The sequence below is a fragment of the Ambystoma mexicanum genome, chromosome 10 (genome assembly GCF_040938575.1).
Source record: "Ambystoma mexicanum isolate Mex_15411 chromosome 10, UKY_AmexF1_1, whole genome shotgun sequence".
Taxonomy (NCBI): Eukaryota; Metazoa; Chordata; class Amphibia; order Caudata; family Ambystomatidae; genus Ambystoma; species Ambystoma mexicanum.
In genome coordinates this window covers 926,599,491-926,622,031 of record NC_090932.1, presented here as the reverse complement: position 1 = coordinate 926,622,031, position 22,541 = coordinate 926,599,491, and the positions used below count along the sequence as shown (strand labels likewise).

At 45.3% G+C, this 22,541-nt stretch overlaps 1 protein-coding gene across 3 annotated transcripts in view; it reads left to right on the top strand.

The window, feature by feature from the left end:
* Positions 1–22,541, top strand: part of MFN1 (mitofusin 1) — a 1,384,201-nt gene that overhangs the window by 341,512 nt on the left and 1,020,148 nt on the right. For all 3 annotated transcript variants that reach the window (XM_069618688.1, XM_069618687.1, XM_069618686.1), the window contains one exon: positions 6,516–6,640. In XM_069618688.1, the coding sequence (XP_069474789.1) occupies positions 6,516–6,640 (125 nt within the window). The remainder of the gene's footprint in view (positions 1–6,515; positions 6,641–22,541) is intronic.

Sequence of the window (22,541 nt, the reverse complement as noted above, 5' to 3'; positions counted from 1 at the left end):
AGTTGAGAGCATGCGTGCAGTATTTTCATAAATATCTGTCGTGTAAGGTGGGTTACGCACACCTAAGATTTAGACTGGACATCTTGCCCACAAGGGCGAAGAAGGACAAATGGAAAAAGAGGATGTGCAGCCGGATAGTTACAGATATTGCCTTAGAGACCGAGAAGCTATACATCTTTTTTTAGACTGTGCAGTCTTGATCCCACAACGAGTGACCTGCTTTAAAAAGTTCATAAATGAGGCTCAGTAGGTACGGTCTTATGGAATCTGTGTTGGACAAATCTCCCGTATTCTTTGAGTAAATCGCTGTATCAATTCTTAGTTCTGATAAACTTAGTGGAATTAAGGACTAAGCACTTTGAAGTCTTTTGAGATTTTGGTTTGTTCTGTCTGAATTTTATATGACCGGGTTCGTTTTTAAATGTTTTTCTTTTTTAAATGCACTGTAATAAATGTGGTATTTCAGCTATTTTTAAACTGTATTTTAGGATGTGCCCTTTGACATTTTTTTATACTTTTCGTTTGATGACATTTTTTATACATTTCAAGAAATGTGTTCGTTGCATTACTGAATTTGTGTGAGGCTTTAACTTGTTTTAAAACTGTATGCACAATAATGAAATGGAAATGTATGAAAATCCTGCTCCTTTTCAGTCTCCTGATTCTGACTTACTAGAGATACTACTCAAGATTTTTTGCCCTCCCCAAGAGGAACAAAGCTGGGTGGAGCTGATCTTTGTGGAGCTGGGCTGAGCTATCCTCCCTGTGGGGAGGATAGCTCATGATCAACGCACTCACCTTGGATGCAAGAAGACGCGGACCAACACAGGTTCGATACCCGGGTCCGCGCTTGGAAACCTCTGGGTATTCAGCGCGTTATAAATAACCAATTATAATAATTATAATTCTCGACATGGGGCATGATGCACAGGAAATGATGCCACACCTCTGCCTCCGAAGGATACATATTTATCCACACTTTAGGGTTTGAAATTAAGATTCAATTAGCAGGAGCTAAAACTAGCTCATAGGTGACAGCATCACCCAGTAGGCAGGAGCTACCATTGGGGAACCAGGAGAAAGTAGACAGTACACTGCAAATCTAACTTCCACATGATATGCACACTTATCTTTTTGACTCATTATGTATGATATATTATGTTTAAATGTGTCCTAGATGTGTCCCAATACTTCTTTATTTACATTCTAAAACACTCAAAATGAATATCATATATACATGTTTGTAAACCACCCCTTTGTCTGGGGCGCCAAAAGCAGCTTCTAGTAACTGTTGGTTTTAAGTTAATCAGGCTCTTGTAGGGTAGAAGCAGGAGATAAATAGCTCCCATCAATTTCTAACCCTGTACTTGGACGTCCAGACAAAACAGAATACTGTGCTCAGTTCAGTCTGTCCTACAACTGTCGCTTGTGCTGGGCCTGACTGAATCAAGAGGAATAGACCACAATTCCCACACAAAGATTGCAGTTTTTAGGCATCATTTGGGACTTCTCTCAATGCACAGTATACACCCACCCCCCATTTAGAAAGGATCAGAAATATTTGTGCTGTGCAAAGAATTCTGGGAAGGCAATGCAGCAATACAATTTTAAAGACTTCTGTGTTTAATGGCTTCCTGCGTTCTGGTGGTCTGCATGTGAAGTTACACTTCAGAAAAACACAATTGCACTTGGTGGCAAGCACACAGTCTCAGGTAGAACAGATCCATTCGCCAACGACATTCCATTCAGACCTCTGATGGTGCATGCAGGAGGGAACGTGATGGGAGGGAACCCATTCTCATCCACAATGCCAATGAAAACTCTACCCAGAGGTGCATGTCTGATAGGCTGGGGACCAGTGATTGAGCACTGGTACATGCATGACATGTGGACTGTGGAAGAGCAATTGAAGCCTCTTAGAAGAAAAGGCCATTTTCCCAGCACTGAAGGCCTTCCAGTAACAGTCAAGAGCTTGCCACTTACTGATTCACAAGGACAACACAACAGCCATGCTCTAGGTGAACAGACATGGAGGGGGGGGGGGGGACAAGATTAACCCTATTCAGGTTGGCCCTACAGTTATGGAACTGGTGTATACAGAATTCGATGCATCCAAGCGCTGTGCACATAGTAGGCGAGAAGAACATCCATGCGGATGCCCTAAGCAGAATGTCCTACACACCCGGGATCTTTGCAGGACTTAGCTGGAGAACACCATTGCTGATCTATTTGCAACACAGTACAACAAGAAATGTTCCCTGTACACGTCCTGGAACGGAGAGGCGTCCCATGGGAATGCGCTCATTCTGCCATAGGACGGACAAATGGTTTACACCTTCCCACCGGTACAGCTTTTAATGAAGGTGTTGCACAAAGTAAAACGGACAAGGCACTGCAGAATGATTCTGATCGCCCCGTACTGGCCCAAAACGACATGGTTCTCAGACCTCGAGGTGTTGAAATCTCTCACAAAAAGACTTGGTCTACAAGGACTTGAAGCTGACAGAGGAGAACATGACTATTAAGGTGGAAAGGAAAAGTACCACGTGATCTCAGTACGCTAGTAAGTGGGCACAGTTTTTTCACTGGTGCTTGAATGGAGGGAAAAACCCTCTACATGTATAAATACTGTACAAGCATAAATAAATGATGTGCTCCGAAACAAATGAAGGGATTCAGTCACTTTTCCCAAGGGGGAGCCCTTTCCTGTGAGGCTAGGGAGGTGAGCCTGCTACACCATATTCCACCTAAGGTTCTCGGAAAGCAGGACGTCACAAGGAGAGACTCCCCTCCTGGGGATAAGGACTTTCTTTCCCGTTAAAGAATTCACTTTTCACCCCATTCAAAAACCTCACTAAGACCATACTAGTTGACAGAAAGCCAGATTCCTCTTGTGTGCTATGGTGATATCTTTACCGGAGATAAGTACCTGACTGGCACTGAGAAGAGTAAGAATGTAGGAGTAATAAAGAGTAAGGACCTGTCGACTACTGGGACGAAGAAGCCCAAAGGAGTTATAAAGAGTGTTACTCGAATATACCGGGACAGAGAAGTTATGATGAATATAGGTCAGAAACAGAAAAAGGACTCCCTTTCCCATAAATAACTCCCTTCTTCTTATCCCCAAAACCCAGTACAACTTCATTAACTGACAGACAACTAAACTCCTCCTAAATATATTATCGTCATATAATACCAGAAGAACAATGTCAACTGGATACTGTGAAGAGTAAGAACATGAGCGTAAACCTAACACAAAGGAAGGACTTTCCTTGTAAGCCGGGGAAGCCCCAGCAGTGAGTCATAAAGAGGAAGGCCAAGAGAGCAAGGAAGTGAGTCCCAGGAGTTTCAAACCGACGGATCGTGGAGGCTGGGAAACTGAGAGAGACGTTGCCTTGCCTGTCCAAAATCAGCTACTGAGAAGAAGGGACAGTAGCACTCTGTCCGACCAGCAGCAGAGAGAATCCATAATAGTCCCCGGAGGGACACTCGAGAAGGGCCAGTGAAAAACCCCATCATTGGCATGCCGAGTAGGCGATACGCCAATAACAGACCCAACGACGTCTGTTCATGGGTGGGGAACTCGACCAACCGACAAAAGGAAGAAGGTGGTGACGTGGAACAAAACCAAAGAAAAATGCAGCAGAGAAAAACAAAATATGTTGGATGAGCGACACAGGAGGAACCAGAGAATCATTGTGACCGACCATGGAGAAGAGAAAGTGAACGCAGACCTGGTGATGCAGAACCCCTTCAGTACAGGTACAGGGGAGAGTGGGAGACCTGCGGAGCAAGGCGTAAAGAGTGATGATCACTCGGGGATCCTGCCTCCTTATCCCTGTGATTGATAAAAGTGTATGAAGAGTGAAGATCATAAAGAGGACCAACATACTCGTCCAAGTGATTGGCAAAAGTAAAAGAAATACTTGGGAGTACACAATGCATGCTTCTGTGAGTGCCAGGATTGTGAGAGCAATAAGAGTAAGACAGAGACGTTGCCTACACACCTCCAAGTAGTAGTATTTGGAGAAACAGGGGGAACAAATACATAAGGGCCTGGAAAGACCCATTAAAAGAATTAAAGGAGCTATTACAAGGAATAACAAGAGACTATTTGAAGATATATTGAAGAGACTTGTGCTGAGAAGCACCCCCAGGCGAACGGAGCCCTTCTCCTGGTCTTTTGCTATGCATTAATAGTGGTAAGGTCAGCTTAAGCTAGTTTTGATGGAGACAGGCTATTAAGTTTGGACTTCACATCTGACAACAAGAACCCTAGTTTAGTCTAGTTAAGTTGGGCATTCCATAGAATAGGGCTAGAGAGGCGTTGTCTTTATTATTTAAATAAAAGCAAGTTGAACATGACACTTTATAGTTAGTCTCCTCCTTCTGACCTACCACAGCTCTCGTGCATAACCCATCTAGTTGATTCAAGTGTGTTGTTGGATTCATGTAAAACTTACTTGGCCATCATAGGAGCGTACCTAAACTCGGGCTCCACCATTTTTACATTAGTAAATGAAGTGGTGAGCAGGCACTTCTACAGCCTATTGAGATTACACACTCTACGGAGGAGGCCAAATGCACCACGGTTCCTGACTATTGTGCTAGCAGCCATGATGCAAAAACCTTTTGAACCAGTGGCCACAATAGACTTGCGTTGAGTGAGCCTCAAATCCGCCTTCCTGGTTGCATCATGTCTGCTCGCTGCATACGAGATACTAGAACCTTATATAATCTTCCAAACAGACAGGGTGGTGTACAGAAACCAACCTGCATTCCTACCGAAAATAGTTTCTTCATTCCACATCATTGAGGAAATAGTCTTGCCTGTCTTTTTTACGGACTCGAAAACTGAGACAGAAAGATCACTGCACTCACAAGAGTTGGCCAGGGCATTAACATTCTATTTGGAACGTATAAGATTGAGTGCATCAACTTTTTGTAACCTTTGGAGGCCCAACAGCTGATAAGTCCATGTCAAAGGCAGCAAACCCTTTCTGATTAGTGGCAGCCATTGAAACCTACAAAGTTAAAGGATCAATGAGTGATGTAGAATGTGGACAAGCGGTACTCAAGAACTTTTATTTTGTTAAAAGAAAAACGAGGGGGAGTGTACCAACCATCCAAATATCTGAAATGTTTTGGAATCTCCAATCAGTAGAGGGGAAAAGTGGACAGGATATAACAGTACAAAAAGATTACTGTCCAGAGTGATAGCTGTACTATTAGTACTAAATACTGTTTCCTCCATACATCCTCCCACCAACCACACTAATAAGTTACCAAATCCAAATTGGGGAAAAAGTGCTTGTTGGTTGGGTTGGCTGCTAGGCGGTGGAGCCCCCCGGTGGCATGGCAACCGCACCTGTGTGAGAAAGTTCTAAAAGACGCTGCCTTGAAACAGGCTCTGATCAAGCCCCCACTCCATAGGACGTTCCATCAGTATGGAGGTAAGGGGATTTAGGACTAAGAGTACAGTTGTCACTAGTGAGTAACATTTTTGTTTTATAAGCACGCTCATCTCTGGGCAAGTCAGTCTTCCTCATTAGGACCAATGTCTTTTACAGGATTGTTTGATGCTGCTGAGGTTGTGCTGAAACCAGACCCATCGCTTATTGTAATCTCTAGCTAAAGGCAGCCAGTTTATTTTCAAGCCATAAAGCATCAAAAGATTATCTTGCAGAAATTCGTCTAGAGCGGAGTTGTTTTTTTGAATAAAAAGTTGGCCTTTCATGATTATACGCATGAAGTTGACGTTTTAATTGTATTTTTGGGAATAGGGACATGGCAGGGACAATGGAGATGGGGTGGCCATCTGGTATCAAAGGGCTGTTTCAACTGATGCATCGGATTTACCTTTCTGCAAAAAGTGACATGCCGCACACGAGCAGTGAGTGATTCACTGTATTGGTTCTCACTGGACACTCCTTCATTTCCCCCATCAAACTGGGAAGTTAATTCCAATGATTTAATCCTGACATCCTTTGAAAATATTTTCTCAATTCTGGCACAATAATTTTCATGTTTTTTTATGGTCTTAAACAGCTTTTGGACTTTGCCTTTTCCTTTGTTGACTTTAGTGAGATACAGGATTAATTGTGTTCAATGTAAGCTTGACACTTGCATTACAAATTAATGGCTTAATAAAAACAAATGTTCTGGATCGCCCAAGGATTTATGTCCGGTGTTATACCGTAATCGTCAGCAAACCGCAACATGGTTTACTGTATTGCAGATAAGAGTTTCAAAAACAGGACTATGTAAACTAGCGTACATATTTGGATATTATTTTTATAACAACCGCAATCCAGGGTCTTATAACTGGGGGAAATGTTAAGTTCCAGTGCGATCACACTGCAGCAATACCACAAATGTGTAAACTCCCATTTACATGTAATTCATTCCATGATAAATACATTGGAATTTAAATTGAAAATAACCTGCTCAGTAGTGTTGACATTAGTGATGCATGTTTGGATCTAATGCTCACACAGACTAAAATTTCTTTGTAGACTGTTAACCAGCTTGCCCATGCGTTGCTTATGGATAGAGCCCTTGAAGTTGGATGCCTTGTCCATGTTTTCTGGCCCAAGGCAAAGTGTGCACTCCTCCGAGATGATCTGGTTTTAGTAGACAGGTATGTAAGTATTCTTATTTTGAACTTAAGATGCATCTGTAGTCTTCAGTTAAACTGAATTAGAAGCAATCTGATGAAGAATGAACTTGACATTTGTTTTGGCAGTAGTTTCCTGATTTGTTTTTTGATTAGTTGTCAATTTAACTTTGCAGCATATTTTCTATCCATCTTTTCTGTCAAAATTGCAAATTGGTGTCTGTGTTTCTGTTAGGTAGAATGTCCATATTGTGTCCAATTCTCCCCACTTAGTGAGTTTCCCAGCACTTCCTTTGGGTTTTTATCTGACTCTCCTCAGTGAGTAGGAATCTTCACTCTCACTTGCTCTTTCTTTCCTATGACTCTGGGAACCCTTTTTGGTTATCTTTGATGGAGTCTGCTTTCCTCCATATTTTTGAGCCATCTGTATTTTACTATTGCAGCACACACCTTCTGTGCAGTGTTGCTGGAAGCTCTTTGAGCTTCCCTCTTTAGTTTCCCCTTATTTTCATGTGCTAACTTAATGTTACTAGGATAGGCTGATACTTTTTATCCTATCTATGCTTTTCTTTTTTGAGATCAGCACACCCCACCTTATGTGGAATGCTGAGGGGACACATTGTATCCCTTTTCTCACTTCTCCCGTAACTTTCTAGTTACAGTGACAAGTCTATCTGAATAGCTGGTGGCAGTGGATATTTTCTACTGACATTTTGTGATTTTTACATGCAGACTGCTGTGGTAAAGGACACATGAGTGACCATTGACCTAAATTGGTGCCAGTCTTCTTTTTTCTCCAACTCACTAGGGCGTGCCCTTTCTGGATCTTTCCTCTACTGACCTGGGTGGGGGAAGTCCTGCTCACACTTTTGTCTTCGACAGGCTCCCATTGGGAAGCCCGCCCGGAGACGCCAGTGTGACTGGGAGGACAGGAAGCTGGGAGGACACTGAAACTCCTCAGGTCTTTGTCCTCAAGTGTGTCCGCTTTGATCCAGTTCTAACTAGGTGCCTGGATGTCCCCACGGGACAGCCACCACCCAAAGTTTAAATGTTGCATGCATGCTGATTGGCTGGGTTCCTTCATAAAAGACGAGGATCTTGATGCTGAAAGGAGAGTCGACCACTGAAAGAAACATTCCAAACAAGGACGTCTGCAGCCACCTCCTGCGACTGCCAAGTCGACTGAGTGACTGCTATAGCTCCAGCCCTTTCTTCTGTGTGACAGGGAAGATCCAGACCAGACAACTTGCTCCTTTTGAACAGTGGACCTAACCAGTCTCAAGACCAGCTACAGTTTGAGCCATCCAACAAAGTGCTGGAACCTTCCAGGCCTACAATACCCAAATACCCTGAGGCCTCTGGCACTGCTGCGGTACATCCTCTCATCGAGCGTGGTTCCTGCTGCAAACTTGCGGCATCAGTCTGGGCCTAGAGAGACTCAAACCTGATGGTAGAAGTCCCCTCAGAAGAGTCGAGAACCTAGAGAAGGAAGACAGCCTGCTGGGTGCCAACTGTCACTGCTACAAAGCCTGTGTTGAGTCTGCACATCCAAGGCCGCGATGATCGTCTACTGGGCATCCCTGTGACCGAGTCGGACTGTCTGCTCCCACCAAAAGTTATTCATCTTGCCGCTAAGGACAGATAACTGAACCGGAGCTGCTGTCATCTTACTTTGGGGAACCATGGGTGACATCGCTCTTCTTCATCATAGAAGGTACTTTCTACCCCCTGGGTACTTACCTAGGCAGTTTGTGTTGATGTTCGCTCCTCCTGAGCTTCTTGAGTCATGTAGGACCACTACCTACTGGTGACAAGGCTGGTGAGATTGCACACTGCTCCTATGAAGCATCCCAGTGGATATCTTCATTTAGAATGGATTGTGTCCTTCCACGTATTCCTCATCTTAGATAGATCATTACCTTCAGCTTGCTGCTTCGGGAAAAAAAAGTTCTTCTCTCCATCAGAGGGCGCTCCTCTCGAGGACACGGCGTAGATGTCCCTCGGCGGCATCGTCGAGCACCGACGTCCTCCACTGTATAAGAGCATCGAGCGCGCCTGTTGGCTTCAGTTCCGTTTTTCCGTTAGCTTCGCTTCGGATCATTTCAAACGACGCTTCAGTCTTCCGTAAAAGAAAAACAATGTCGTCTTCATCGAACCTTTCCACACCGAAGACGGGATTTAAAAAATGTCTAAAATGTGGAAAGAAAATGGGCCTCATTACACGGTATGCGGTAACCATGGCGCTATTAGCACCATGGTTGCCGCCGGTATTTTACCGTGTCCGCCTTGGTGGATGGCGGAATTACCGGCCTACTCCAATTCCCCATTCACCAAGGCACTTCCCCCATCCCCATTTTTGCCCTCATAGGGCTCAATGGGAATGGGGAAGGAGGTAATTACGGTACCGCAAATTGCGGTACCATAATTAGCACCACGGTCCCTTTGCGGGCCCGTTCCTTAACAGCTGGTAAAACCAGCCGTTGAGGTCGAGTCCGGCAAAGGGACCTCGTAGTAAGGCGGTAAGGGTTTACCGGTACCGGTGCCCTTACCGGTAAACCCTTACCGCATACCGTGCAATGAGGCCCAATGTCTTTTACTGATCCACAGAAGAATTGTCTCTGGTGCCTCGGTTCCGACCACCGAATTAAAGACTGTGGTTCGTGCCAGTCGATGACCCATAAGGCCTTAAAAGAACGAAGACCTAACTGGCGATGAGAGAGGGTTCATCGAAGTCTACTTCGAAGGGGAAAGACTCGGCCGAGTCTTCGAAAAAAACATCATAAAAAATATAGGTCGAGGAGTAGATCGGGAAAGTCTTCTTCGTCATCTAAAAAGACAAAGAAAAGACGACATCGATCTCCCTCTTCTTTCTCGATGTCTTCGGAGGAGGAGATAGCATGCCATTCGAAGCATGACTCCCCAAGTAAATGGGAAGCCTTTCGAGTTTCCATGCTAAAGATTTTTGAGAACGCGGCTCAGACCCCCTCAAAAAAGTCTAAAGAAGACCATGCCCCTACTCACGAAAAAGATGACAGAGGATGGTCCAAAACAAGAAAATCCGACAAAGTTGTCAAGGGTGTCATCCAGGGACTCTTCCCGATCACCTCACGAAAAAGACCTTCCGGTGCATAAATCAGAGGTAGAGGGAAACAAAATGGCATCAAAACACCATACGCCATCGAAGTCGACATCGACGCCATCTAAGTCTTCGAAGGCTCTTGAATGCAAGGCGTCGACAACTCATTCGAAAGAGGTTGTGTCGAGTACACGATCGACAACTTCGAAGACTCCTTCGACAGTGTCAAAGGTTTCCACAATTCCCTCGACGATTACCTCGAGTTCATCCAAGGTTCCCTCGAAAACATTGAAGTTTGTGGTAACGGCATCGACGCCGTCGACACCCAAGCCTTTAACAAGGGAAAAACCTACATTACCAGAAAAGGTTTTTCAACCTGAGAGTAGACATGACTTTTTTAGGACCATGTCATCTATCTATGAGGGAGAATCATCAGCAGATGAAGAAATCACCTCTGCTGGTGTTAAATTTGGCAAAAGACCTGTTCCAGAGGAATTCATTGATCCCCATTCAAAAATTCTGGATTTATAAGAATTTGCAAACAGCAAGTAGTTTGGACACCTCTCCAGAGTACGAATTTGATAAATCAGACCCGTCAGTGCATGCTGATGCGGGCTACAGAAAACTTATGAATAGAGTTACTGAATTCATGGGATGGGGTAGAAATTCACCAGTCTATCAGGATGATGATATGACTGATATTCTATCAGGAACACCTCAGCAAGACCCCATTCTTCCATTTCACATTGCCTTGCAAAGAAGGGTTAATTCTGCATGGGAACACCCTGAAGCCATCCCGGCAGTAAATAAAAAGTTTGTGTCTAAATATAGACCCTGCAATTCTGATCCAGAATATCTGAGAAAACACCCATCTCCAGAAAGCCTGGTAGTACAAGCAGCCACTTCCACAAGAAATGCTGCATACCCTACAATCCCTCCAGATAGGGACGATAAAAAGGTGGATGCATGGTCTAGGAAGATTTTTACATCAGGGAGTTTGGCTTTGAAGTCAAACCTGTACCTTGGCAAGGTTCACATATACCCTGTGGGACTACATGTCAGCGGCAGCTGAACACATCCCAGAAGGTGAAGAACGTGATGGCTTTCTAGTCATAATAAGGGATGGAAAGGAGGCTTCGGGAGAATGCCTTCAATCAGGTGTGGACACAGCTGACAGAATCAGTAGGTCCATGGCAACTAGCACGGTGCTACGTAGATTTGCGTGGCTAAGAAAGTCTGGTTTTGCGCCGGATGTGCAATCCAGGCTTCTTAAGATGCCTTTTGATGGCTCAACGTTGTTTGGCAGCAAGGCGGATGAAAGTTTGGAGAAGCTGCAGACCTCCAAGGCGGCGGCTAAATCTCTCAGTGCCGCTATAAGACAACCTCAGCAATGCCCCTACACAGGCTCTTCTTCCTGGAGGGGTCGTCCTTTTCTTTATTATTTCTCAATTGAGAGAGGAAGAGGACGGGCCAGTCAGAGAGGTCAAAGAAAATGTCCTCGGGGGCAAGGAAAAGGAGCTAGATCTGCCCCGGCAGCGGCATCTGTCCCTTCAGCCGCCGCTGCTGCAGCTGCTGCAAAACCACTCTGAGGTTTTGACCCACAAAACCCCAGTGGGAGGCAGATCTCACAGCATCTAGAAGAATGGCGTGGCATTACTTCAGATGCTTTGGCACTGGAAACAGTATCTAAAGGTTACTGCCTTCCTTTTCTAAAGAAACCTCAGAATCACCCTCCGGGATACAACTCTGTCAAATATCCGGATCCGCTCCTGTTGCAGAAAATCTTAACCCTGCCATCTTGGACTTGAGAAACTTGAACAAGTTCCTAAGGAAGGACAAGTTCAAGATGGTCACATTTTCTCAGATCCTTCAGGCTCTCCAACTCCAGGATTGGTTGGTATCATTGGACCTTCAGGTTGCTTACTTTCATGTGCCAATCCATCTCAAGCACAGAAAGTACCCGAGGTTTGAGATTGGCAATTCTCACTATCAATTTCGAGTTCTGCCATTCGGGTTAACCTCCGCCCCAAGAGTTTTCACCAAGTTGATGGCGGTAGTGGCAGCGAGTCTCAGGAGAGGGGGGGATTCATGTCTACCCCTATCTGGATGCTTGGATGATCAGGGCACATTCTCCAGAACAAGCCCTGGATTATCTGTCCAGGACTTGCCACTTCCTTCACAGACTGGGTTTTTCTCTGAATTTAAAAAAGTCAAACATGATACCAGCACAGAAACTCCAGTTTATCGGAGCAGTTCTGGATAGTTGCTCGGGCAAAGCCTCACCTCCCAAAGAGAGAGCTCACCACATTCTGCAGATGGTAACACAATTCCAAAATGCCCAGTATCTTACGGCCTTCGATTTTCTCAGGTTGCTCGGCCTGATGGCATCCTGCATTTTTCTCGTGCCAGAAGCCAGATTGAGAATGAGATCCCTTCAATGGGCTCTCTGGACTCAATGGTCCCAATTCTCAGTTGAAATGCCAGATCTGTTGCAGGTTCCAGCCAAAGGAGCACAGGATCTACAATGGTGGGCTTGCAGACATCATATCCTCAGAGGAGAATCTTTTTGGCAACCATGGCCGAAAATAACAGTAGTAACGGACGTCTCACTCACGGAGTGGGGAGCCCATATCAACGATCTGACAATTGGCGGTCGCTGGTCTCTGTCGGAGTCCAAACTACACATCATCCTTTTAGAGTCGAGGGAAATCAGACTAGCACTGAAGGCCTTCCTGCCCTCTGTACGGCGAAAGAATGTCCTGATAATGACGGACAACTCAGTGGCCATGTACTACCTCAACAAGAAAGGAGAAGTGGGGTCACTGCCACTGTATAGAGAAGCGATGCAACTCTGGTTCTGGGCAATACAAGAAGGGATCTCTCGATCGGCAATTCATCTAGCCGGAGAGCAAAACACAGCAGCGGACGCTCTGAGCAGGCAGAGCACAGCCTCCCACGAGTGGGAGATAGCTCAGGAAGTCATTCAAGAGATATTCGCTCTTTGGGGAACCCCTCAAGTGGATCTGTTTGCGACCGCTACCAACCAGAAGTGCAAACTGTACTGCTCAAGGGAATGTCCCCCGAGAGGAGCTGTAGGGGACGCGTTTGTGGTGGAATGGGAGTTTCCACTCCTGTATGCATTCCCTCCAGTACCTGTGATCCCTCAAGTAATCAGGAGGTTGAGAAAGTTCAGAAAAACCATGATCCTAATTGCACCGGATTGGGCCAGGAGAACGTGGTACCCGGACCTTCTGGATATGTACAGCTGCCCTCCATTACGTCTTCCAAGAAGAGAGGATCGTCATGTTCTCCATCCGGAGGTCAACACACTCAACCTTCACGCATGGCTTCTGAGAAGTTGAGATATAAGGATTGGGATCTTCCGGATGACGTGATGGAGACTTTGCTTTCGGCCAGAAGGCCAGCAACCAAATCTCTGTATCGGTGTCGTTGGAACAAGCTCAGTGAGTGGTGCAGAGAAAAGAATGTGGACCCATTTCAATGTAATATCCCCACAATTTTATCTTTTCTATTACATTTAGCTAATCTGGGGCTCCAGGTTGATACGATAAAGGGATACTTAGCAGCGCTACCTATTTTTAAGCACTCTTGAGAGGAAGAATCTTATTTTAAGATACCTTTAATAGTTCAATTCTTTAAAGGTTTAAATAATGTATTTCCGCCAATACCTTTTCAGGTTCCAGTGTGGAATTTGAACTTAGTTCTGAGATTCCTCACATGCGTTCCATTTGAGCCTTTACACTCGTGTCCGCTAAGGCCCCTTACTCTAAAAACAACACTTCTTGTAGCATTGACATCAGCCCGCAGGGTAAGTGAGTTACAGGCGCTTTCTACCGGTCCTCCTCACAGCATCTTTTAGTAGTTCTTAGAGTTAAACCATCTTTTTTGCCAAAAATTGTTTCGGATTTTCATCTGTCACAGAAAATAACTTTACCTACTTTTTACCCTCCTCCTCATGCTAGTAAAGAAGAGGAGCGACTACATAGACTAGATCCCAGAAGAGCTCTTAGCTTCTATATTTCAAGATTGGCAAAAGTATGGCAGTGTGATCAACTTTTTGTGGGGTACACTGGCTGCAAATTGGGACTTGCTGTAACTAAACAAACATTATCTAGATGGATAATTTTGGCTATAACAAAATGCTATAGATTGGCTGGGATAGAACCACCAGATGGACTGAGAGCTCATTCAACCAGGGGCATGGCAACTTCAACAGCACTAAAAAGGGGTCTCCCTGTACAAAATAGTTGTGCAGCAGCCACATGGTCATCCATGTATACCTTTATAAAACATTATGCCCTGGACTCGACTTCTTCTCAAGGAAGTTTGTTTGCTAAATCTGTACTCCATTCTGTACACGATTAGAAAAATTCTGTACTCCCACCCCGAGACAAAACTGCTTTGGGAGTCTATCTAAGATGAGGACTACGTGGGAGGACACAATCCATTCGAAGAACAAGTTACTTACCAACTGTAACGTTCTTTCGATTGGATGTTCCTCCCACGTATTCCTCATCGACCCTCCCAACCAACCCCACAGTACAGTTTACGTGAATTACACTCTAAGTTCTTTTAAGGCTTGGGTCAAGAGAGGCACACCATTAATTACAATCCATGGGCTACAATATACGAAAAAACATAACTGAAGCCAACGGGCGCGCTCGAAGCTCTTATACAGTGGATGACGTTGGTGCTCGACGGATGCCGCCAGGGGACATCGACGCTGCGCCCTGTGGTGGAGAGAAGACTTTTTTTTTTCAAAAGCAGCAAGCTCAGGTAAGGATATATCTAAGATGAGGAATACGTGGGAGGAACATCCAATCGAAAGAACGTTACAGTTGGTAAGTAACTTGTTCTTCTCGGTCCTCGGACCGTCTGGGGATCAGTTGGTGGGGAAAGTTCCAAGCCCGTTCTCCAAACATGCTGCGTCCCTCAAGGCTCCTGCCTGTCGACCATCCTGTTCAACATATACCTCAGGTCCTTGCTGGACCTACTTGACGCCTGGAGTGTCCGGTATACGAATTATGCCTATGACACTTAGGTTGTCCTTGAGCTCAGCGGGAAGTATGAACAGGATCTGGCTGCTATAAATAAAATCTACAACACCATCCATGCATGGATGGCAAGCAACTCTCTTTCCCTGAACTGTAATAAAACCAAGCTTTTGATCGTGGCATCCAGAGCCCACCTTAGTAAAGTAGCCCCGGCCTATACTAACTTCTGCATTGCAGGTAACTTCATCTTGGTCTCTAGGAAAGTCAAGACATGGGGGGGTTGTCTTGGATGATGAACTATCTGTGATACCACTTGTCTCCTATATTCGATCTTCCTGCGGCCTCATTACTAAGCGAATTAATTACATCTGCCCATTTCTTAATGCAAAGAACTGTGCGCTGCTTGCCTCTGCACTAGTGAACTCTAGACTCCAATACTGCAATAGCCCTCTGGCAGGTACAACACATTCTAACATACAGGCTTTGCAGGTGCCACAGAACAACGCAGTTCGGGCCATTCATAGCCTGTCCGAATGTGCGCATGTTTCAGATGCCAGGAGGGTACTCCATTGGTTGCCAATTCAACACCGGATCACCCAAAAGATCCTAACGGTGTCCTTCAAATGTCGCTCCAAGACCTGCCCAAATATATCTAATGGATCGAGTGAAGCTCCATGTAGGAGGGAGGCAGCTCCGCTTATCCCACACTCACTCAGCCCAGACACAAGCTGGTGCTCTTTGGAGGGACCTCCTTTGATATCCCGGCTCCATTACAATGGAACTCACTCGCCGGGCATATACATCTGGTTGATAACTTGGCGTTATTCAAGAAGGAAATAAAGACTCAACTGTTCAACCTCAACCTAGGCAGAACTTAGTTCTATTTCTCCCCTGACTTCCTCTCCCTGTTCGTCCTTTATGTGCCTTCTGAGGCCCATGGGCGTGTGGCACTTTACAAAAAATAAAATAAATGTTGTGATGGATGACCCAACTGTGTTCTCCCTTGCCTAAGGACATCCATCCTACAGGCTGAAATCCTTCAGGTGGCCTACCTAGCCCCTCTGAACCCTTTGAATCAAATTCCATTTCTTACTTGTTGCAAAAAACACTCTTTACGCTATTTGACAACTTTGACAGCGTCTGCCTTCCTTTGTTCTGCCGCCCATGGGTCACTGGTCCCCCAGTGTCCCCATCTGACTTTTCGAGACTCCTCTCTTAGTTAGGGTTGGTGTCAAGGTATGCCCCCTGTGATTCCCGCGTACCTGGTGTCTTCCTTTGTTGGTCCTGGGAAGGTCTAGAACCCGGTGTCCAATACGGTCCTCACAGACTGGGTGCAGGGGGTTCTTTCCCTCACTGCACTTCTGAGTGTACCAACAGCCAGGAGCAGGAAGCCCTCTCCCAACACCACGAAGAACCACCTCCCACAGATTAGCGTGGTGCCAGGCAGTGCAAGCCACTGAATGTGGGAAGTCCAAAAAGCAGACAGAAAGGCCAAAGATAAATAAGTAAGGAGGACATGACTGAAGACTCCAGAAAGGACTGGTAGAGAGAGAGCTAAAAAGAGCAGAGAATCGCAGGAGGAGGAGCTCCAGGAATGTAGGGTGGCCAGAGCAGGAACCAAGGCAGGTAGGGCCAAGGCAAGGTTAACTGGCAAGAAGTCGGAGACAAAGCGCACAACAGCATCATCTCCAAAAAGGTTGCGACGCACTGAGCGGCCCGCCTAGTTTCCCTTTTATGTGGTTTGAGGCCTGACGTCTGTTAACATTTTGCCAGGAGCACTGGACCAAGCTATGAGCACTGCGCATGTGCAAAAGGTCAGCTGCAGGCCCTGCGCACAGACGCAGCAGGGAAAAGATGGCGTCGCCCATGGACCGAGGTGGCTGCATCATAGGATGACACAGGAGCTCCTCCGGTTGCCAATCACAGATGCAGCATGCTGCCACCAGTAAGGTGGCACCGTGACAGTTGGATTTCTAAAGAAAAGACTATCCTTAAGTTGCTAAGATACCAATATTGCTAATTAAGTAAATGTTGGTTAAGGAATTATTTGCTAACCTAAACCAACTCTTATACTTTTATATGTCTACTTCTGAAACTGAGTATTGCAACAGCAAATGTCTATTGTTCTCAAAACCTTGAAGAGTCCCCCCTGGATGTTTTTTCTACATCAAACTCTTTGCCTGAATCATCAGGAGTTGCCTTTCTGGGTCGATCATTCTTCTTTTCCTTTGGGCTGCAGGCTTTCTTCTTCTTAGTGAAGAGATATGGGCAGTCTCCACCGGAGGCCACTTTAGTTGTAGTAGAAGCCAAGCAGGAGGGACTCTGCGAAGCCATCCCCAACAGGGAAAAAGCCTTAAGGCATAATAAAAGCCTGAGGGAAGGTGATGTTATTTCCTTGATGGTAACAATGGTCTATATTTTGTATCTTCGGATTCGCAGAGACCGTAACACAGGAGAAGCAGGTAAGCAACATCTGACTGGAGCCGAAGCTCAAACGGAAAGGTGGAATGACAGCCGGCAGCAGTCAAGTTCAGGAGAAGCCGGGAGAAGAAGCCAGACTGGAGCGAGGAGGAAGGTAAGCGGAGAAACAAAGATAACTGGAAGGAGAAACCAGGAAGGAGGTAGCAAGGAGGGGGAGGAGGAGCGAACAGAGGGCCGGAGCCCCAAAGCAAGGATGCCTGTGAGGGACGAACGAACACACAGGGTGCATCTGCCCCGAACAGTAGCAGGGTTGCAACACGCAGGGCTGAGTGCCGGCAGCGTAGATATACGATGCGGCAGCCATCTTGAAAAACACTAGACCGCTCCATTTACATCAGCAAGGCGTGATGGAACAATCAGTTTGCCGCCAGCGTCGCCAGACGCTTTGTTTGGACATGACAGTATACACCCTCTTGATATGAGGTCCTCCCGGTTTTCCTGGGCAGCACCTGTGGAGCCAAGCTGGGTGCATGGATGTTACTCATTGGTTCCCAAGTTCTCGGCTTCCGAATAACCCTTCTAATGTACCAGGTATGGCAATCTCCCCTGTTTGTAGCGGGAATCTATGATTCGAGAGAATTCATATTCTTCTGGTTTATTCCTATTGACCATGGTGAGGTTCTTCCTTTTGCGTGAATAGGGACTCTGAAGATAGGGCTTCAACAGAGAAGAATGAAAAACAGGATGGATTTATTTCAAGCTTTTGGGTAGTTGAAGTCTATAGGCAACTGGATTGCTCTTGGTCTTGATGTCGAAAGGTCCAATATATCGAGGAGAGATTTTAGTTGGATGTACTCATCGGGGTAGGTATTTGGTGGACAACCATACTTTAGACACAATGTCCCAAGATGGATTCTCTCTCTCCTTCCTCTATTAGCGTATACCGTTTAGGTTCCCTTACTCTTTTCCAGGTTCTGATAGACTTCATTGTGTGCATGTGACAGAGTTGCCAAGAGTGAATCCACTGACGGCACCTTTGAAAGTGGGAAGTCTTTGGTTCGAAGATGTTTCCGTTGGTACACAAGAAAGGACTCATTCCTATGGCAGTGTGTGCAGTATTATTATAGGTGAACTCTATTAGAGGTGAACTCAAGTTATACTAGTTGTCCTGTTCTCTGTTACTGAAACACCGGAGGCACTGCTCCAAAGTTGCGTTAAGCCTCTGTTTGACAGTTGCTATGATGGTGCTAGCCTGAAGACAAAACGCAATGAATCCCCAAACAGCTACACAAAGTAGACCAAAAGGCAGAAATAAATTGTGTGCCATTATCGGAAATCATTGTGATGGGCAAGCCACGTAGCCTGACAATGTCTCGCAGAAGCACTGATGCCATCTGGGGAGTCGAAGGAAGTCCATCTAAGGGTGTGAAATGAGCCAGTTTGCTGAAAGAGTCTTTTTTGACCATGGCAGTGTGTCCCTAAAATGGCAGTAAATCAACAATGAAGTCTGTTGAAATGGATTGCCAGGGGCCCTTTGGGAGGGGATCCTGTTGTAAGTGTCCCAATAGTTTGGCTGTTGAATACTTGTTTTGAGCACAACAGGGACATGATGCCACCTATTTCCTTACGTCCTTCTTAATGGAAGGTCACCAGAAGGAACGATCTATCAGTTCCAAGGTGGCTACGGTTCCCTTGTACCCTGCTGTGTTGCCATGACACCATGACATAACCAAGGATTGTAGATCCGTTGTTGGCAAGAACAACCGGTTGTCTTGAAACAAAAGGCCTTGGTCAGAACAAAGAATTTGCAGGGAGTCGCAGGATTGATTTGAATTCATAGCCCCTAGAAGCCTCCTTTACATTAGGTAAAAAGGTGTTAACTTCACCTATGAAGCACTATCTTGCAAGGATTCTCTTATTAACCTGATATAGTCCTGTATCTTCTCTACAACTTTGTGACAAGGCATCAGTCAGGACATTTTCTCTTCCTGGTATGTAAGAGACCACAAAGTCAAAATTTAGAAAAATAGCAGGCCCATCTGGAGTGTCGTGAATTACGGCATTCAATTTGCGGGAGAATGTGGAGGGCTTGGTGGTCAGTACGTACTTCAAAAGGATACAAAGCCCCCTGAAGAAGGTGACGCCATTCCTCACAAGCCTGACGTTTGCCAATCATTCCTTTTCCAGGACACAATAATTCCTCTCACTTGGTGTGTGTGTGTGGGAATAGTAAGCCACCGGGTGTTCCAATCCATATTTTCCTGCTTGTAGGAGCACGGCTACGAAGGGACCTGCGGAAGCACCTGTCTCAACAATAAGGGGGTTCGCCTGATTAGGTAGTAGTAGAACAATAGCAGAACAAAAGGACGTTTTTAGTTCTTGAATTACATTGTTATCCTTGCTGCCCCAATTGAATCTTACTCCTTTCTTCAGTAGGGCCGTAATGGGTAGGATGATTAGTTTGCTAGCCCCAAGAAACACTGAATGTCTTCGATTGACTTTAACTCTGGCCACTGAATGATCGCTTTGGTCTATTTAGGATCCATTTGTACCCTCTCCTCGGTAAGGATGAACCCTGTGTAGGAGACAGACGAGGCTTCGAAAACACAATTCTCTGGTTTGGCAAGTAAGTGATGTTGACGAAGGCGAAGCGAAACTTCTGTGACCTGCTGTTTGTGCTCTTCCAAAATAGAGGAATATACCAATATATTGTCAAGGTATACTACTACAGAGTTTAAGGACGGCCTGGTATCAACAGTAAGACCGACACAAGTGACCACAGTTCACAGGTGTTTATTGAACTTCAACAATGGTGTGAAAAACACCTTTCTAATCCTAAATCTACAGATGGGAGCAAGCTACGACCATCAAATAATAATAATGCAGCCCTAGTGGAGTATTGTCAAAGTGAAAGACACTATACTTAAAAAACCTATTGCTAATCCTTACCGCTAAATACAAATAGGGGGGTGTTGGGTAGTTGTCATGAAAAAAAAAAGAAGTGTTCACAAAATGATATGTCGGGATGTTCAGACCGTTGGCCTCTCTTCTGGGGGTGTTGCGGTATTAGTTTTATGGCGGTACGATAACCTTCTTGCCAAATGACGGTATATCATGGTTATCGCGGTATAGCAGGTGGAGTTAACTAATCTTCACAAATATTTTCTTAAAAGGTCATAGATTGTCAAATTCATCATCACAAACAAAACCAGGCATCCAGGGCCAGAATTGGGCTTTTCAACATACTTTCCACTGAAATGCCACCCCTCGCTTCCACCAAACAACACAAATACACATTTGGAGAGGAGGCAGGGAGAAGGGGGGGGAGGGGAGAGCCATGCTGCAACTGGCAAAGCAAACTTAATAGCTTTTCTTAAGTGGTCATGTAGGCTTTTAGCTCCCCCACTGGCTACTGGTGAAGATAAACATGTTGCCATCTTGATAATCTGCATGCCACAGATCAATGGAGGCTGATGGTAGTTTGCGCTTGTGCGCATACACAACACACACACACACTCTCTCTTTACGTTACAGCCTTTAGTTTACTTGCGGGCCAAAAGGTGTTCAGTAATCACAGAGAAGTTACCCTTTGATATAGCAGCAGGGAATACCCGCAGAGATGAGTGAATTTCGCATTGTAACTTATATGTAAATTCAATGATGGAACCAGGGAAAACATTCAAACCCAAAGCTGCCAACCCAAAATAAATCCTTTTCCTTCTTGGCACTGTATTTTTCTTCCTATTGCCAACATATTGATTTTGTGTCGGGCCCGTGTGGTTTACGGAATGGCATTAAAAACTGCTCCAACTGAAACTACTTTTACCAAAAAAAGAACCTTTTTTTTTTTACATTGCCTTTTTGCATTTGAAGTTCTTTAACTATACCTTTAAGTCGATGCTTTGTAGTCAAAGGAATGGTTCGTTCAAAATTTTTTATTGCCCCTACGGGTCGGCCATGTGTTTTTAAGCCTAAATCGCTCGATTTTAGAAAAATTTCCTATGGACCTTTCCCGAGTTTTCGTCCATTAAATGCACGTGAAAACAGGCATCAGGGAGCTGCCATTATGTGATAATCCTATCATTTCCCCCATCGCCCTGGCTGACCTGCTTTTGCGGCACTAAATCATATCCCCCGCCCCTGAGCCTGTCATCAGCAGACGCGTACCGCCCATTTCACAACGCCAAAGCACGTCCCGTGTCAACATTCGCTGCGCTTCAGCTAATGACGTGTCGCCATGGAAATGGCAGGACGCCTCTTTCCTCAATAAGTATAAACAGTCCGTTTCACAACACACAGCAGCAGATTTTCGATTCCATTCCTCTCTCTGTGTTACTTTGAGTATTCTGTGACTCGTTGCTGTGCTCTGGTCAGCTACCTTCATTGCTTGTAGCCCATGTGAACAGATACCAGTACCACCGCTATAAATTATTTTAGTTTGTTTAACACACAATGGCTACAATAATGCCCTACATGTATGAGCCCGAGTATACTGAGGAGGAACTACTGGAAAGGGAAACACGTGAAAACGATGGGTCTTCGGACGGCAGTTGGGAGGACGATTCAACAGCTGAAGAGCCTGGACCTAGTCGCATGGACGGTGTTTCCACCTGGTGCACATGCAATCGGTGCGAGCTAATGCCAACCGAGGACGAGAACTGCTGCTGCTGTGAAAACTCGGGATGCGTGGCCTACATTTCGGAAGGCGAGCCACGACCACAATGCATCACCGAGCTGCCAGACTTCAGGGCAGCCTGCCTCACACGGTCCGTGTTGAGGATAATGATGGTGCTTATGCACGAACTTCGTGCAACTATTCGTCCTCGTAATCTGAGTAACGAGTAATTATACTCTGCTTGTCATGCCACTCCTATTTCATGGTCTTCTATATCCAAAATTACATATACATATCATTGTAACACATGAAAGTCGTTCAATAGTGTGCAGTGTCTAGATAGCATTTGTCCGAGCAGTTGCCATTAGTTACAAGAATTGTCATTGACAACAAACTTTTATTAAACTTATCATGGTCATTTAAAAACAGTTTGTTTCATTCCTTTGGACACCGCGTTCGAAGAGTGATACCCGCCTGTGCCGTACGTGCCATAAGAGAAACGTTCCCGAGTGACAGCGGTCAGTACAGGGGATTTTCTCTCGCTGTGCTGCAACCTGACCTGTACAATGTTTAAAGTCTTGTATTTTTGTGTCATCAAAATAAGATACAAAATAAAACACCACATATATTTTAACAACGGTTGTTTCGATTTTTTTAAATGAATCAAGTGTGTCTCCATTCAAGGATGGACGTCAGACATCTGTGCTCCGAATGGGTGAAGGTCAGGTCGCTGTGAAGCAGGGTGGTCACTATCTAAACTAACATAATATATTCTCAATAATTCATGCACTAAATAAC